General features: G+C 39.5%; 1 protein-coding gene across 2 annotated transcripts in view; it reads left to right on the plus strand.

The window, feature by feature from the left end:
* The window catches only part of SEL1L2 (SEL1L2 adaptor subunit of SYVN1 ubiquitin ligase), a gene marked incomplete at both ends in the record, with an annotated part of 105210 nt that overhangs the window by 1327 nt on the left and 85633 nt on the right, over nt 1–18250 (plus strand). For both annotated transcript variants that reach the window (XM_079783475.1, XM_079783476.1), the window contains one exon: nt 14198–14253. In XM_079783475.1, coding sequence (XP_079639601.1) covers nt 14198–14253 — 56 coding nt within the window. The remainder of the gene's footprint in view (nt 1–14197; nt 14254–18250) is intronic.

Raw genomic sequence — 18250 nt, forward strand, 5'->3', positions numbered from 1 at the left:
AAAACTCTTGCCTTAACCGGTTTGGCTCAGTGGATAGAGCATTGGCCTGTGGACTGAAGCGTTCCAGGTTCGATTCTGGTCAAGGGCATGTACCTTGGTTGCGGGCATATCCCCAGTAGGGGGTGTGCAGGAGGCAGCTGACCTATGTTTCTCTCTCATCAATGTTTTTAATTCTCTATCCCTCTCCCTTCCTCTCTGAAAAAAAAAAATCAATAAAATATATTTTTTAAAAAGTTAAAACCCCAATAAATGAAAATACTTCCCATGTTCATGGATTGAAAAGCTTAATATTATCAATATGGTAATATTCTCCAAATGGATCTACATCCATTTGATACATCCCTATCAAAATCCCAGTTTACTTCTTTGCAGAAATGAACAAAATTATAGGAAAATTCATATGAAAATGAATGTTTTCCAATTTCAAAACTTTACAGAGCTACAATAATCAAGACAGTGTGGAATTTGCATGAGGATAGACATGTAGATCAGTGGAATATCATTGAGAGTTCAGAAACAAACCCTCACATTTATGATCAGTTGATTTTCTAGCAAGAATGCCAAGACAACTCAGTGGGAAAGGGAAAGAATAATCTCTTCAACAAAATAGTGAGGCCAACAGGAGAGCCAAGTGCAAAAGAATGAATTTGGATGCAAACCTCACACCATATGCACAAATTAATTCAAATGGGTCAAAGATCTAAATATAATTGCTAAAGCTTGAAAAACTCTTAGAAGAAAATATAGGCATAAATCTTTGTATCCTTGGATTACATGTGCTACCAAATCACAAGCAAAAAAAAATAAAAGAAAGAAAAAATAGATAAACTGGGTATCATCAAAATTAAACACTTTTATGCTTCAAAGAACATTATCAAGAAACTGAAAAGATGACCCACTGAATGGGAGAAAATTTTTGCAAATCATATATCCCATAGGGTTTAATATTCAGAATATATAAATAGCACTTACAACTCATCAAAAAAATGACAACCCAATTTTTTAAATGTGCAAGGGAACTTGACAGATATTTATCCAAAGAAGATATACAAGTGACTATCAAATGCATGAAAAGATACTCAAAATCATTGGTCATTTTAAAAATGAGAATCAACACCACAATGAGATACCACATCACACCCATTAGATGGGTATAATTTAAAAAGTGGAAAATAACAAGCATTGGCAAAGATATGGAGAATTATGAATGCTCATACATTGCTAATAAGAATATAAGATGATACAGCCACTGTGGAAACAGTTTGGCAGTTCCTCAAAATGTTAAATATAGGATAATCATATGACCCATCAATTCCACTACTATGTATAAACCCAAGAGAAATGAAAGCATATGTCCAAACAGAAAACATGTACACAGATGTTTATAAAAAATACTAGAGGCCCAATGCACGAAATTGGTGCAAGGGGCTCAGCCCCCACCCACCGCGGCAGCAGCCTCTGCCTCAGCCCCCACCGTGGCGGCTTACTTTGGAAGATCGTCCAGAAGGACGTCCGGTATAATTAGCATATTACACTTTTATTTGTATAGATTATTCGTTAGAGTTAAAAGGTTTAAACAACCTAAATGTTCATCAATGAGTGAGTGGGTAAACAAATTGTGGTATATATATGCAATGGTATATTATTCAGCCATAAAAAGGAACAAAGTACTGATACATACTACAAGTTGGATGGACCTCAAAAACATTATAAGTAAAAGAATCCAGATACAAAAGACCACATCCATAGAGACAAAAAGCAGATTAGTACTTATCAAGGGTGCGGAAGAAGGGAATGAGTTATTTGATGAGTACAGAGTATACTTCTGGGATAATGAAAAAGTTTTCAAACTAGAGAGAGATTATGGTTGTACAACATTGTTAATGCACTAAATGTCACTTAATTGTGCACTTTGGAATGGTTAATTATATGCTATGAATTTCACCTCATTTTATTTAAATGATGCAATGCTTTGGGAAATAATCTGACAGTTTCTCAAAAGATTAAACATAGAATTACTGTGTGATCCAGAAATTCCACTGCTAGGTATATATCCAAGAAAATTGAAAACTTATTTTCATACAAAAACGTGTACACAGATGGCGGCATTATTGGGAGTAGCCAGAAAAAAGAGAAAACCAAATGTATACCAACTGATGAATGGATAAATAAAATTTGGTATATCTGTGCAATGGAATATTAGCAAAAAAAGAAACAGAGTACAATATGGATGAGCATTAAAAACACTATCTGAGAAAAAAAACTACACATAAAAAGCCATATATTGTATGATTTCATGTGTATGAAATATTCTGAATAAGCAAATCCAGAAGATAAAAATTTAATTACTGGTTACCTAGGGCTCAGAGGTATAGGGGAATTGAGGAGATGATGACTAAGGGATTTCTTTGGAGGTAATGAAAATGTTCTAAAGTTGTAGTGATGATTGCACAAATCTGTGAATATCCTAAAAGTCATTGAATTGTAGGGGTAAAAGTCATATTTAATAAAAGTTATGTGCCAATTTATATTGAGGATACAAGGCCATCTAAGACATAGTCCTTATCCTCCAGTAGGTTAGAGTCTAGATGAGAAAAACAGGTAAACAAGTTTTATTAATTGTAAAGTTTTGTAGATATTAAAATAGAAGCATTTATTTTAGAGGGTATTGTAGGGCACAAATGAGGGAGTGACCAATTGATCAGAAAGACTTCATAAAGGAACTGGCATAAGTTGAATCTTGAAAGATTGGTGTTCACCAAGCAGAGAAAGGAGAACAAGAACAAGACACAAGACAAGAAAAGCATGATCTATAAATAAGCATATCAGTTTGCTCTGGCGTAGGATATAAAAACACAGCAATTAATGAGGTTGGAGTGGTAGGCAGAGACAGGCTATGAAGTTTGGACTTTATCCTGTGAGCAATGGGGAGTCATTTAAGGGTTCACTCATTGAAGAACATGAATAGAATTTTGCTTTGACTTTGGCAGTAAAGAGGTGGATGGACTCTAGTTATGTAACTCTGGTGACTATTGAATAGCCCAAATAAGAACAATGAGGACTTAAATTATAGCAATAGCTGTGAGGACTGAGAGGAGTAGATGGATAACAAGGCTAGAGAAAATAGTGTCATTAGAGTCCAGGGTGAGATTGTACCAAGAAGACTGGAATGGCCAATAGTGCCAAATGCCAGAGAGAATGGGGAGGTAAGGGCCAACAAATGAGCAATGGCTTTAATAGCTGGGGAATCTACATTTCCAGGACAGCTGTATTGGAGGAGCAGGGACAGAACCTCATTTCAATTCATAGGAGTGAACAGGAGAGGAAAAAGTAGAGACAGAGCTCTTCTTGGAATGTGGTGATTTGCAGGATCAGACATGAGTTTCAACAGATCATTTATTGATTGCAGGTCTACAGAGACCCAGGGAAGTGTAGAGAGGGACAGTTGCTTTTCAAGCTAGTGCTAAAAAAACGTAAGACTCATACACAAAATCAGCCCTTAAACCCCACTCTTTTTTCCTCTCTCTGCCCCTCTACTCTAACACTCAAGGCAAAAAAAAGAGTGTCCTTTTCCACTCAGATATACCTTACAAATTTGCATATTGCCTGTTCATTAATTTTTTTCACTTGATGCTCAATGTACTTTGATTTTACCTATATAAAAACACTTAGAGAGGGATGATGCAATTACTATGTGATTATCTCTGACTCTGCATTCATCTAGAGCAGTGGTTCTCAACCTTTCTAATGCCTCGACCCTTTAATACAGTTCCTCATGTTGTGGTGACCCCCAACCATAAAATTATTTTTGTTGCTACTTCATAACAAGTAATTTTGCTACTGTTATGAATCGTAATGTAAATATCTGTGTTTTCTTATGGTCTTAGGCGACCCTGCTAGCGGTTCTCAACCTGTGGGTCACGACCCACAGGTTGAGAACCGCTGCTGTAGAGAATCTAGAGAAAGTCTTTAGTAGTTATTTTGTTTTTTGATAAATCCTCAGAATAAAGTATTTGATGATGATGGAAAGAATGAATAATGTACCCCCAAAGTGTGGCTTAGAAAATGGAAGTAGAACTAATAGTGTGTTTCTTCTCTGTCACCCTACCAACTCAGTGGCTGTCTGAAGGTAGTGTAAGGCAATATAACTGAAGCAGTGCAAAGATATTGCCAGGAGTTCTGGCTCTAGATCATCCAAGGTTTCTCTATCCTGTCTTTCTCTTTCTAGTAGTAATTCCTCACTATCATACACTTCTATAATTAGAAAAAATTAAATTAAATTAAAAGAAAATTTACAACAACTCTCTCCCCTGACACTCATCCACCTGGCAACTCTCTTTCTTGGCAGAAAAAAACAACAAGTAGCTCACCAGTCTCACATTAATCATAGGTCAAGAAGCAATTCCCTAGCAATTATGTTTAGGTCACTGTCATGTTCAGAGAGGGACCACACAAAGGGTATGTCCTAGACTTGTTGCAGAGGATGCTGAGCCTAAGCAATAGAGGCAATCAATATCCTACTTCAGAAATGTTCTTGCTATTACCAGTGCTGTTTTGAATAACTTGTGAAATCAAGGAGCTTTAAGTTACCTTTGCTCTTTTTTTTTAACCTTATACCTCCAAACGGGGAAAGAATAAATTGCAAGTGTCCAGCCATAAAAATCCTATGCAATCAGATGCCAAGTTCCTTTCTGTTTTGTCTCTGCTACACACATATTTTTTCCCACCCATTCAAATTATTAGGTACTCAGTATACCTATCTAATTCACTTCCAAGTCTTTCTTAGTCTGTTCTGCAGATGGACTGTCTGCAATGAAGGGCTGTCATCCCATCTTCTTCCATCTCAAGTTCTACATACTCCAAAACTTTCCCAAGACCTTTCTGATGGCACATTGTGCCTTTATTTTCTTATGCATCATAGTCTCATAATTGAGTTTGTTTTAACTCCCTCACTAGATTGTTAACTTCCTAAATGCAGAGACTGTGTTTTACTTACTTTTTCTATTTCCTATATTCATTACAGAACTTGGCATATAGTAGATGCTCAATTAGCACTTGTAAAATAGACTAATAATTAACATCTGTGTAATACTTTTCAAATTTTTAAAATATATTCTGCAAACATATGGAGTAAGTCATGCATTTTTATTATTCTCAATGTAAACATTTTCAAAACCCTGAGATAAAGTTTAGTAAGACCTGAATCTTCTAATGGGAAACAAGGTTTATTTTGTACTTTTTTTTTTTTACTCCATATCACCTGTTTGTTATTCTAAGTCTGTAATTCTCCAAAGTGAATTGCTCTGTGTATTTACCGCATAATCATATTTACTTGCCTCAGGCCGTTTCTACATTCTATCAAACAGCCAGATGTAAAATAAAAAATTTAACCAATTATCTAAATATTTTAAAATGTAGTATTCATATGTTTGCTTTCATATAGAACAAACAGTAAAGTAATGGATTGAGTTATTTACTTTTCCACCATTGTTTTGGCAGTATGGTGATTACATGAACTCCAACAGTGGCATTTTATTAGTTTTTCATTGATTTTGTAATTTTACTGGCATCTGCAATTTATTTACTGTATCTATGATCTAATTTTTTATAGTGCATCAGCAAATGAGATGTAGTAGGCAAGAAAAACTTGTTTCTTTTAAGATTTCTTTTTAATTCTGCCCCCCCCCCCCGCCCCCAACCTTGGAGCCAAGGTTACAGTGCTGGGATTGAAGATAATTATTCCCAGATCAGAAAGAGTGATGTACACCCTTCAGTTTCCCTGACAGAAGAGATTTTTTTTTCTAAAAAAAAAAAAAAAAAAAAAAAAGCATTGCCCTACTGATATGGCTCAGTGGTTAAACATCAACCTATGAACCAGGAGGTCATGGTTCGATTCCTGGTCAGGGCACATGCCCCAGTTGTGGGCTCAAACCCCAGTGGGGGGTGTGCAAGTGGCATCCAATCAATGATTCTCTCTCATCATTGTTATTTCTATCTCTCTCTCCCTCTCCCTTCCTCTCTGAAATCAATAAAAATATATTTTTTTAAAGCATCAAGATTCATCAGCTCTGGAGAACAAGTAGGAAGGCCCTTGATGAAAAAGAAATTAGAAATACTTAATGGACAAAATAAGAGATGGGAATGAACTGAAAGAATAAAATTTTTGCCCCCAAATGTGCAAGAGTATATGGCTAGTCAGTTGTTGGGTGCACAGGTCCTTTATGCTGTTCGACTATGCCAACTGTTGTGTCTGAGTCCCTCTGCCAGGGACTGGACCTCCTTAGACGCCGGGTATCAAATGGAGAAGACATGAGAAGTCATGGGTATATAAGAGAGTCTTTATTGTAGCCCAAATAGCCATTGCTACTAAGGAGCCATTAGACAAAGCAATCCAGTAAATCAGTCCTTGCTAATACAGTAGCAAACACAAGAGCCATCCTAGCAAAAACAGCCAGCACTGGCTGGTCAGTAATTATCTTCTCCACAACATAGCCCCGCACATAGGAGATATACAGGAGCCATTCTAGTAAAACAGCCATCATCGGCTGGTCAGTAATACATCTTCCCTACAATGTAGCCCCCAACATAGGATCTACTGGTATACAGGAGCTAACCACAGGCTGGTCAGTGGCAACTTATATACAAGCTCAGACACGCTCAAACAAAAGAGGCTTCATGCCAAATAGTGACCTCAGTATTTGGGCTACAGAAAGGCACACCTGCGCAGTGTATAGCTTGCTGCATCTTTGTACCTGCCTATGGCAACTTGGCCTTGAACACCCTGATTAGGACTCCAATGCTTAGAGTGGTCTTGAACATACGCATACACTAACTGATTAGGGTTCCCACAGATGCAGTAGAGGTATTATAGAACCAAAGATTGTTAGTATACCGGGGTGGGCAAAAGTAGGTTTATTATTGTAGTACAAATAAATAATACAATAATTACTAAATAATACTACAAGAATAAGCTGTTTTGTGTGCTCACAACTGTAAACCTACTTTTGCCCCCATACTAAACTGTATCTATGCCTTTTATGTTTTCTTTGTTCTTCCTTAAGATAATAAGCTTTATTTTGAAAATGCCAGACTGTCGTAGATATGCTAAGAGCAACCAAGAGAATGAATATGAAATGAAAGGTGGCTGCAGCAGGTATGAGCACAGGTAGTTGTAGTTCACTGGGGGCCATTGTTGTAACAATCCACAACAGTGTGCCCTCAGGTAAACTTTTCAGTTTTCATTTTGAGCTCTCAATCTCTTTTAATCAACAGAGATCTTTAAAAAACATTGTGGGGGGAGAAACCAAGATGGTGGCATAGTTAAACACCTAAACTGCAGCCTCACACAACAATTTCAAAAATACAACTAAAAGACAAAACGGACATCATCCAGAACCACAGGAAAGCTGGCTGCCTGGAAATCCTACAACTAGAAGGAAAGAGAAAACCACAAGGAAAATCACAGGAGCTGTAAAAGCCTGAGGTATGGAGACACAGGCGTGCACGTGTGGAGAGGAAGGAGCCAGAGAGGACGTGGCAGCTGAGTGCCTGGCTGGCGTTCTCTAGTGGGAAGGAGATAAAGCTCCGGACTGCCCTGAGCCCCAGCTCCGACTGCACTGAACCCCAGTTCCGGGCGAGACCCTGGGGACCCAGGCTCATACTGGGGGAATCTGGGCTGTAAGGCGGAAACTCAGGGGAGCGGCGAAAGGCAGAGCTCCGGAGGCACGCACGTGAATGCGCGCAGAGGACTGACTGTTGACTGTGCCGCTGAATTGCCCTAGCGGGAAGGAGACAAAAGCTCCAGACTGCGCTGAACCCCAGTTCTGACTGCACTGAACCCCAGTTCCAGGTGAGAATCTGGGAATCCAGATTCATTGGGGGAGAGACTAGACTGTTTGGCAGCAGGCGAAACTCCAGGGCACCTTTCTCTCAGAGGTGCTTGCAGCGAGTACCGAGGGACACTGAGACCCAGGAACCACATAGGGCTGTGCTGACGGGAAGCCAAGGCTGTAGGCTCCACCCTGAAACTCCATCCCATCCAAGCTGAGCACAGAGGCTTTTACAATTTTGCAAGTCTAGTCGAATAAGGCTATCTCCCGGCGTAGACACAGCTGATCCTCACAGCCAATTGGCCTGGAGGTCAACTCCTCCCATGGATACCAACAACAATCAAGACTTAACTACAACAAGGCTGTACACACAGTCCACAAAGGGGTGCACCAAGAGTGTCCACCTCAGGTAACTGGGAGGCCGAGCCACTGGCCCATATAGGACAACTAGCACACAAAGCTACCCTACCAACTCAGGGAAGCAGCAAAAATGTGGAGACAAAGAAACAGATCAAAAACCAAAGAAATGGAGGAAAACAAATGACTGGAGATAGAGTTCAAAACCACGGTTATAAGGTTTTTCAAGAATTTCCTAGAAAAGGCCGATAAATTTATTTTTTTAAAATATATTTTATTGATTTTTACAGAGAGGGATAGAGAGTTAGAAACATTGATGAGAGAGAATCATCAATTAGCTGCCTCCTGCACACCCCTACTGGGGATGTGCCCGCAACCAAGGTGCATGCCCTTGACCGGAATCGAACCTGGGACCTTTCAGTCCGCAGGCCGACTCTCCATCCACTGAGCCAAACCGGTTTTGGCGAAAAGGCCTATAAATTTAGCGAGACCCTCGAGGATATGAGAGAGACCCTCGAGGATATGGAAAAGGACCAACTAGAAATTAAACATACACTGACTGAAATAAAAAATATTATACAGACACTCAACAGCAAACTAGAGGAATGGAAGAATCAAGTCAAAGATTTGAAATACAAAGAAGCAAAAATCACTCAACTGGAAAAGCTATAAGAAGAAAGAATCCAAAAAGTTGAAGATAGTGTAAGAAGCCTCTGGGACAACTTCAAACGTACCAACATCAGAATTATGGGGGTGCCAGAAGAAGAGAGAGAGCAAGATACTGAAAACCTATTTGAAGAAATAATGACTGAAAACTTCCCCCACCTGGTGAAAGAAATAGACTTACAAGTCCAGGAAGCGCACAGAACCCCAAACAAAAGGAATCCAAAGAGGACCACACCAAGACACATCATAATTAAAATGCCAAGAGCAAAAGACAAAGAGAGAATATTAAAAGCAGCAAGAGAAAAACAGTTAATTATCTACAAGGGAGCACCCATACGATTGTCAGCTGATTTCTCAACAGAAACTATGCAGGCCAGACAGGAGTGGCAAGAAATAGTCAAAGTGATGAATAGCAAGAACCTACAACCAAGGGTACTCTACCCAGCCAAGCTGACATTCAGAATTGAAGGTCAGCTAAAGAGCTTCACAGATAAGAAAAAGCTGAAGGAGTTCATCAACACCAAACCAGTATTATATGAAATGCTGAAAGGTATTCTCTAAGAAGAGGAAGAAGAAGAAAAAGGTAAAGATAAAAATTATGAACAACAAATACATATCTATCAACAAGTGAATCTAAAAATCAAGTGAATTAAAAATCTGATGTACAGAATAAACTGGTGAATATAATAGAATCATGGGCATGGAAAGGAAGTGGACTGACAACTCTCAGGGGTAAAGGGGTGTGGGGGGTGCAGGAAGAGACTGGGCAAAAATCGTACACCTATGGATAAGGACAGTGCGGGGGAGGTAAGGGAAGAGGGTGGGATGGGAACCAGGTGGACGGGAGCTATGGGGGGGGGGGGAGAGGAACAACTGTAATAATCTGAACAATAAAGATTTATTAAATTAAAAATAAATAAATAAATAAAAATAAAAAAACATTGTGGGTTTTCTGTGAATCAGATGGGTTCACTCCATGAACCTGAAACAATACGGATAATTCTTTTGAAGGCAGTGGGCTGTAGTGCTAGCTTTCTCCTTACTCCATCTCAATGGAGTAAGTTTTAGTAATTTAAAAATCTAGTGTATATAAAATGATGTTTCACATTATGCAAATAAAAGTTTCATAAAATTTACTACATAAGTCAACTTTTGTCAAGACAATGGAGTTTATGTCATTGTAGAAGCTTGCCATTGGAAATCAATCTATTGTGAATCCTTTGGTAAAGTTTGGAGAGACAGTGAGATAGAAAGAGGAACAGCTCTAGAGTCAGATCTGCATTTGAATCTCACTCTGCTATATGATCTTGAACAAGTTATTTATTCTCATTTGATGTCAATTTCCTCACTAGTAAAATAGGAATACAAATATTCTTTGCTTGATGTATTGGTGGTTGTTATGGAGGCTGGATATAAACTATGTAAAGCAACTGATGCATAATTACAGCTAGAGCTACAATTCTAGAGCTGAATGAAACCCTTCCAAGGGTAACTGTATATCAATCCTTTCTGATGATATACTCTCTTATATTTATTTATTCATTATGATGATATATTACTGATCTTATAAAACATATTCTAAAGTAGAAATTAAAAAGGAGATTTTTTTAAAACTTCACATAAGTAGATCAGTGTTTTCTTCCTGCACCCAGTGGCTTGTGTTTTTCATAGGATGGAATTTATGGAACTATCAGTATTCATATAGAGGGAAGTAATGAAACAGTTGGACAGGTCTGCAGCAATCACCAGTGTTTCTCAACTGATAGAGAAAGCATTCTTCAAGATACTATTTGCAGCAGAAAATTTTTTCCAGTAGCCAATAAAAAACTTAAAAGCCTGAAATTTAGAAAAGAAACACTTTTTTAATGTTTTCCCTTGACCAGGAACCAAACCTGTGAGCCTTCGGTGCGTGGGCTGACACTCTAAGCACTTTACCACCCGGCCAGGGCTCTTTTACCTTCTTTTTATATTTTAAGCTATTAAAGAGTTTGTTTCTTCAGTTAGATTTTTATACCTCTTCCCATTTTACTAATTCTATCTAAACATATCCCACCTTTGATAATTGCTTTTAGCTTTGTAATTTTCATGTTAATATTTTACCAATGACAGTTTGATTTTCTGGTCCAGTGTATAATACAAACTTTATTCCATTTGATATCTATAATTTTCTCCTGTTGCTGTAATACACATGATGCTTTATACTTCCCTTTTATAAAACCATATTTTTTATTTTTTTAAATATTTTTATTGATTTCAGAGAGGAAGGGAAAGGGAGAGAGAGATAGAAACATCAATTATGAGAATTGAGAATCATTGACTGGCTGCCTTCTGTAGGCCCCCGAACTGGGGATCGAGTATGCAACCGGGCAATGTGCCCGTGACTGGAATCGAACCCGGGATCTTTCAGTCCGCAGGCCGATGCTCTATCCACTGAGCCAAATAGGTAGGGAAGGGAGAGGGAGAGAGAGACAGAAACATCAATGATGAGAGAGAATCATTGATTGGCTGCCTCCCACATGCTTCACACTGAGGATCCAGCCCACAAACCAGGCATGTGCTCTGACCAGGAAATGAACTGTGACCTCCTGGTTCATAGGTTGACACTCAACCACTGAGCCATGCTGACTGGGCATTATACTTCCTTTTCTATGTCTATACATGCTGTTCATACGAACTCTAATTTTTCTGTATACTTTAGAGACTATAATAATGGGAATATATCAAATCACATTGCCTTTTCCAGTTTATTTTTTATAGTTTTGATAATGGAGTTTAAGAATTACTAAACATTTCCTGTGGCTATAATATCAGTCACACTGTCTAATTTCTAATCCTATATAATAAAAGCCTAATATGCTAAGTGTCTAGTCATCCGGTCATCCGTTCAACCAATCAAAGCATAATATGCTAATGATATGCTAAGTCCACTCAACCGCTCGGTATGACATGCACTGACCACCAGGGGAAGACAGTCTACTGGTCGACCAGTTGCTATGATGTGCACTGACCACCAGGGGGCAGATGCTCCAACTGGTAGGTTAGCTTGCTGCTGGGGTCCAGCCAATCGGGATTGAGTGAGATGGGCTGGACACACCCTGGAGCCCTCCCATAGTCCCTCTCCAGCTGGCCAACCTCCCGTGTCCCTCCCTGGCCCCGATCATACACCAGTGGGGTCCCTCAGCCTGGCCTGTGTCCTCTCACAATCCGGGACCCCTCAGGGGGGCATATTGACTGTCAGGTAGTTCCATCTATGTAATAAAAGCCTAAGTGACCATTATGGCGGGATGACTGGAACGACCAGTCACTATGATGTGCACTGACCACCAGGGGGCAGACGTTCAATGCAGGAGCTGCCCCTCGTGGTCAGTGCACTCCACAGGGGGAGCACTGCTCAGCCAGAAGCCGGGCTCACAGCTGGTGAGCACAGCGGCAGTGGCGGGAGCAGCGAGCCAAACAGTAAGGAGCGAACACGTGGGCAGTAAGGAGCGAGGGGTCCCAGACTGCAAGAGGATGTCCGTCTGCTGGCTTAGGCCTGATCCCGTGGGGCATAAGCCAGCAGTCAGACATCCCCCTAGGGGTCCCAGACTGCAAGAGGGTGCAGGCTAGGCTGAGGGACCCCCCCTCATCTCCCAGTGCACGAATTTCATTCACCAGGCCTCTAGTACACATATAATTAGGCAAAGTAATTTGTTTTGAAGAAAATACTTTAATTGGGAAAGAAGTCTTATTATAGGAAAAGCATTAATAACTTCTAATGTATTAAGTCTCTAATAATGCTTTACTTGCCACAGTCCTTTTAAAATACTAATTTACATACATTATCTTTAAGGCATCTTAAATCCTTTAACAAAGTAGACATAATATAATAATCATAATATAATAACTAACATTTATTAAACACTGAACATGTGTTAAGTATTGTTCTATATATTTTACATAGATTATCTCATTTGATTACCATAAATTAATGAAATAGGTACAACATCAGGACTAGAACAGAGGCCTATTTGACTCATAGGCCACATGGTGAACCATGATGCCATGTTACTTCTGACAGTGAGTATCCATGGCCCAAAATGATCACTTATCAATTTTGGGACAAAGTTTCATTTGTAATAACAATCTTATTCTGGTATAATTTATTTTATATCCTGAACCTTAAGAGCATTTTTAATGTACTTAATAGTATGAACTATGCATAATCTTTTTAAATTTTTCATATGCTTTATATTAAAGCATTTGTCAACATGCAGTTATTGAATTTTTATTTAGAATTTGCCAATTATTTCAGTTTGAAAAAGGACTAAATATCAAACATTTTGGGATAGTTTCTATAAGGTCTGGCTTACAAAGTAAATGGAACAGACAGAATTATGAGGCCAAGTATTAAAGCAAACCAGTGAGAGAAAGAATAAAACATAACAAATTAATAAATATAATGCAAAGGTAACATTTGAAAATTTATAACCTGCTCTTAAAGTACAAACTCATGATTTTGGGAAATATAAAATTTGACTACCCCATATTTGTCTTGAGTCAAATTCTTCAGTTTGTAAAATGGGAATGTATGATATTCATGCTTGTTTTACTTCAGGGAATATATAGGGTCATTTATACTGAGCATCAAATAATTTTTCAGTAATTAAAAATGATCAGTCCTAATAAAGTAATTAAGTTGATATGCTATGATGTATCACCCTGTTATACCAGGTTTTCAAATACTTATTTTTCTAAATATGTAAGTTAAGAGCTTTTAAGTACTGTGCAGGAATGAAATATACTAAAGATGACATAGAATATATGGTATGTATTCTATTCTTTATAAAAAGATTCATTAAAATTGCTTGTGAAAATTATTTTCTCAAATTTTGAAGCCTGATATAATTATTCTAGTCTACATTTCTCAGATATTTATATCATTCAACTATATTACTTTTTAGCATCTCTCTGACATATAAATCTATGAAAATATAAAAGATTGCATTCCTTCTCCATTTTAATATTCTCTATTAATAGATGGCATTTATTTACATAGATACATTTAAATTAAGTTCTAGGTCAGAAAGCTTTCCATTATTGTGATTAATTCTATTATTTATAGAATTCTTTCAAAATGCTTGATTAAATATCATCTCTGGTGTATTTAAGGGGAAAAAAGAAAAAGAAAAGGAGAAAAATATTTTAAAATTATCAGTGAAGGAATTAAACACATTACTTAAATTGTACATTATGTTCAACTATTATTCTTAGAGTTCTAAAAATTAGAAAGTTTTTTAACAAGAAATTGTATTTAGTGAAATTTTTTGATGTTTTCAAATTTTATAGAAATGTTTTCTATATTGTAGATATTGAAGCAGAAAGACATAATAAAAAGCAAAAACAAAGAAATGTCACCACACAGGTAAATATTTTGCTAAATCATTATATTTTCTAATACAAAATTTAGTCAGTAGGCACTATTAGTATTAATTTGGCCTGCTCAGAATTTGTACACAAGTAATTATTGACTATTGTTTCTGTTCTTATTTTTTTCATTCTCAATCAGTATTTTGTGTTCATCCATTAAACAAATATTTACTCATTCTACTGTGAAAAGATAAGACAAGCATTCTCATAAGCCATGACCTGTCTGAGGGCCTAAATCTTAAAACAAAAAGGACAGAGGCCAGTCTGGCTAATAGAGTCACAGATGCTTTTTAAACTTCATTAACTTCATAATCTGTTCTGGCAGTAAGTAAGGAATTCAACAGTGTCAGTCTCTTCTCAACTCAGCACCCAACATAATTCTGTAACTGTAAGTCATTTGAAATTATTCCTGTACTTGAAACTTTTAAGTGGATTTCCATCTCACTCAGTCAAAGCAGTGTCTTGCTTATTAGACTCAGTCTGCTATTCCTCAGAAACTTTAGGTATGCACTCACCTTTCTGTTCTTTCTGCTTGAAATGCCCTTGAATCCAGATATCATGTGGCTGCCTTCACTCACCTCTTTAGGACTTTGCTCAAATGTTATCTTTTTGGAGAGTCTGTCCCTTAACACACTGTAAATTTGCAATCACTCTTCTAAAATTGCAAACCCTATAATGACACCTTCTATCTCCCTTCCCTTCTGTATTTTTTCTCTCAGAATTACCACTATGTACATACCATATTTTTAAATATATTTTTATTGATTTCAGAGAGGAAGGGAGAGGGAGAGAGAAAAAGAAACATCAATTATGAGAGAGAATCATTGATTGGCTGCCTCCTGCACGCTCCCTACTGGGGATTGAGCCTGCAACCTGGGCATGTGTCCTTGACTGGAACCAAACTCAGGACTCTTCAGTTCGCAGGCCGACACTCTATGCACTGAACCAAACCAGCCAGGGCTGTACATACCATATTTTGTTGTTTGTTGTCACTTTCCTTCCATCTATACTAATAAAAGGGTAATATGCTAATTAGACTGAACATTTTCCGAATGACCTTTCGAGCAAAGCCATGGTGGCGGGACGGAGGCAGAGGCGGTTAGGGGTGATCAGGCCGGCAGGGCAGAACAGTTAGGGGGATCAGGCTGGCAGGCAGGTGAGCAGTTAGGAGCCAGAGGTTCCAGATTTCAAGAGGGATGTCCAACTGCCAGATATCCCCTGAGGGGTTCTGGATTGGAGAGGGTGCAGGTCAGGCTGAGGGATCCTCCCCCTTCCCGTGCATGAATTTCATGCACCAGGCCTCTAGTTAGAATATCCTACCTAATAAAACAGTAATATGCAAATTGACCGCACTTTTGCAACGCCCAAGCCACGCCCACCAGCCATGCCCATCAGCCAAGCCACACCCGCCATCCAATCAGAGTGAGTATGCAAATAAACCCAACCAAGATGGCGGTTAATTTGCATATATAGGCGCCCTGAGCTGACCTCCTGCAACGGATTGCAGGGAGCTGGGGTCCGCTCTGGCACCAGACCGAAAGCCTCCGCCGGAGGCTTTTGGCCTGGAGCCGGAGTGGACACCCAGCTCCCCGCTTTCCATGGATGGTGGGCGTGGCGGACACCCAGCTCCTCGCTCTGATTGGATGGTGGGCGTGGCGAGCGGACCCCCTGCCATCGAAAGCGGGGAGCTGGGTGTCCGCTCCGGCTCCAGGCCAAAAGCCTCTGCCGGAGGCTTTTGGCCTGGTGCACGAGCGGACCCCCTGCCATCGAAAGCAGGGAACTGGGGGTTTCTTCGGCCTGGTACACCAGCGGACCCCCTGCGATTGATCACCTGGGCAGGGAGCTGGGGGTCTGCTTTCGGCCTGGGCAGGAGTGGACCCCCTGCGATTGATTGTAGGGAGCTAGGGGTCCGCTCCTGCCCAAGAGGCTTTCGGTCTGGGCAGGCCTGGGCAGGGGCTGACCCGGTGATCAGAGGGAACTGGAGAGGCCTGCCCAGGCCTAAAGCTTCGGCCAGAGGCTTTAGGCCTGGGCAGGGCCCAGCCCTCCATTGGTGTGAACTATAGAGGAAACACCTTTTCTGACTGCACATTGGCTAAGCTTCCTGTATGCCACTGGTAATATTCTTAGTAACTTGGGTAATAAGAATCCAAAAAGGTGATCTAGGGTTTTTCCACCACACTTCTGGAGAAAAAAATGAAGGTTCGCTGCTGGAAGGCTAAGAAATGTCATATCCTGCCCTAGCCGGTTTGACTCAGTGGATGATGCCTCAGCCTGCAGACAGCAGGGTCTGGGTTCATTCTGATCAAGGGCATGTACCTAGGTTGCAGGCTCCTCCCTGGCCAGGGCCCAGATCAGGGCTCATGCAGGAGGTAACCAATCAAAGTGTTTCTCTCTGTCTTTCCCTTTCTCTTCCACATTCTCTAAAAGTCAATGGAAACATACCTTCAGGTGAGGATAAAAAATAAAGAAAGAAATCCATATCCTATGAAAGACACATCTTGAAAATGCCTAAAGAAAGCTGTCATTTTTTCTTGGTGAAGGGACTGGAGTCCGTGTTGATGAAAACACCTTGGTGGCTGCGGTGACTGACAGTGGCTGCAGCAGTGGGGTGATGGGGCTGGTGCCTTCCCCTGACCAGCCCGGTTGCCTCCCACAAAGGGAGGCCAGACTGCGGCTTAGGTACGCTCCCTGTGGGGCGCGGGCCTAAGCCATCAGTAAGACATCCCCTGAGGGCTCCCAGTATGTGAGAGGGGGCAGGTTGGGCTGAGGGACCCCCGACCCCCCAGTGCACGAATTTCGTGCACCGGGCCCCTAGTAAACTCATAAGAGCAGGGGGTTTTGTCTGTGTTGTTCACTGTGGTTATTCTAGCAACGAGAATAGTGCTAGGCACATAGGATGCAGTCAACAAATGTTAATTCAATTAATGAATAAATATTAAATCAAGATTAAAGGACTAAACGTTGAAAAAAAGGTTTATGTAAATCAAAAACTCCTTTCTACATTGCAACATTTTCTAAATCGCTCCAAATTTAGTTCATCTTCAGTTATCATAACCATCACATCCCATAATTAATGGTGGGATTATTATGTACAGAAATAAATTTGATCTTGCCATAAAGTTCAGTTTGTCCTTAGGCAGGTGGAAACTGAAGGGACATCAGCTTTATCAGATCACCTTGCTTTCACTTGTGGGCTCTTGATATCTTGTCATATGCAATGTCTGCCCAATAACATCTGAAAGATAAAGTAGGTTTACAGATTTAATTAAATATGCCACTATCATTTACTCAAGATGTGGTTATAAAATGAATAGATTCTCCATTCCCTGGACTTTTCTTTTCTTTTCTTTTTTATAATCATCCATCCTGGTATCATACTTCTCTACTAAATGTTACCTTTGCTTTCATTTTAACTAAATCTAGTAAATCTAATTGTCTCATGAAAACTTCCCCTGTAGTGCTCTCAAACATTTTCTCCCACAATCCAATTATGTTGGTCCTGGTTGGGGTGGTTGTCATCCTTCTCCCTTCTTATTGCCACGTTCTCATTGGGAGAGTTATAGAAGATAAGTATAGAAGTAACCTATGGTCTTTCTTCCCAACTATGTTATCTGTTTCTCTCTGCTCTGGAAATTTCAGTATCCATGAATCCTAACCACTCATTTTCTTTTTATTTTAATTATTTTTATTGATTGGTTTTAAAGAGAGGGAGGTAGGGAGAGAGAGAAAAACATTGATTTGTTATTCCACTTATTTATGCATTCATTCATTGATTTTTGTATGTACCCTGACTGGGGGTTGAACCCACAAGGTTGGCATATTAGGACGATGGTCTAACCAACTGAGCTACCTGGCTAGGACCTAGCCCCTTATTTTCATTGTCTAGATATTTTTGATCTGATAACTATATCCTCTCTACTTTATAACCTAAACTACTAGAATGTCTTTTCTAAATTAAAACTTCAAGTTTCCAAGTCTCTGCTGACCACTTG

The sequence above is a fragment of the Cnephaeus nilssonii genome (assembly GCF_951640355.1).
Source record: "Cnephaeus nilssonii genome assembly, chromosome: 11".
Lineage (NCBI taxonomy): Eukaryota > Metazoa > Chordata > Mammalia > Chiroptera > Vespertilionidae > Cnephaeus > Cnephaeus nilssonii.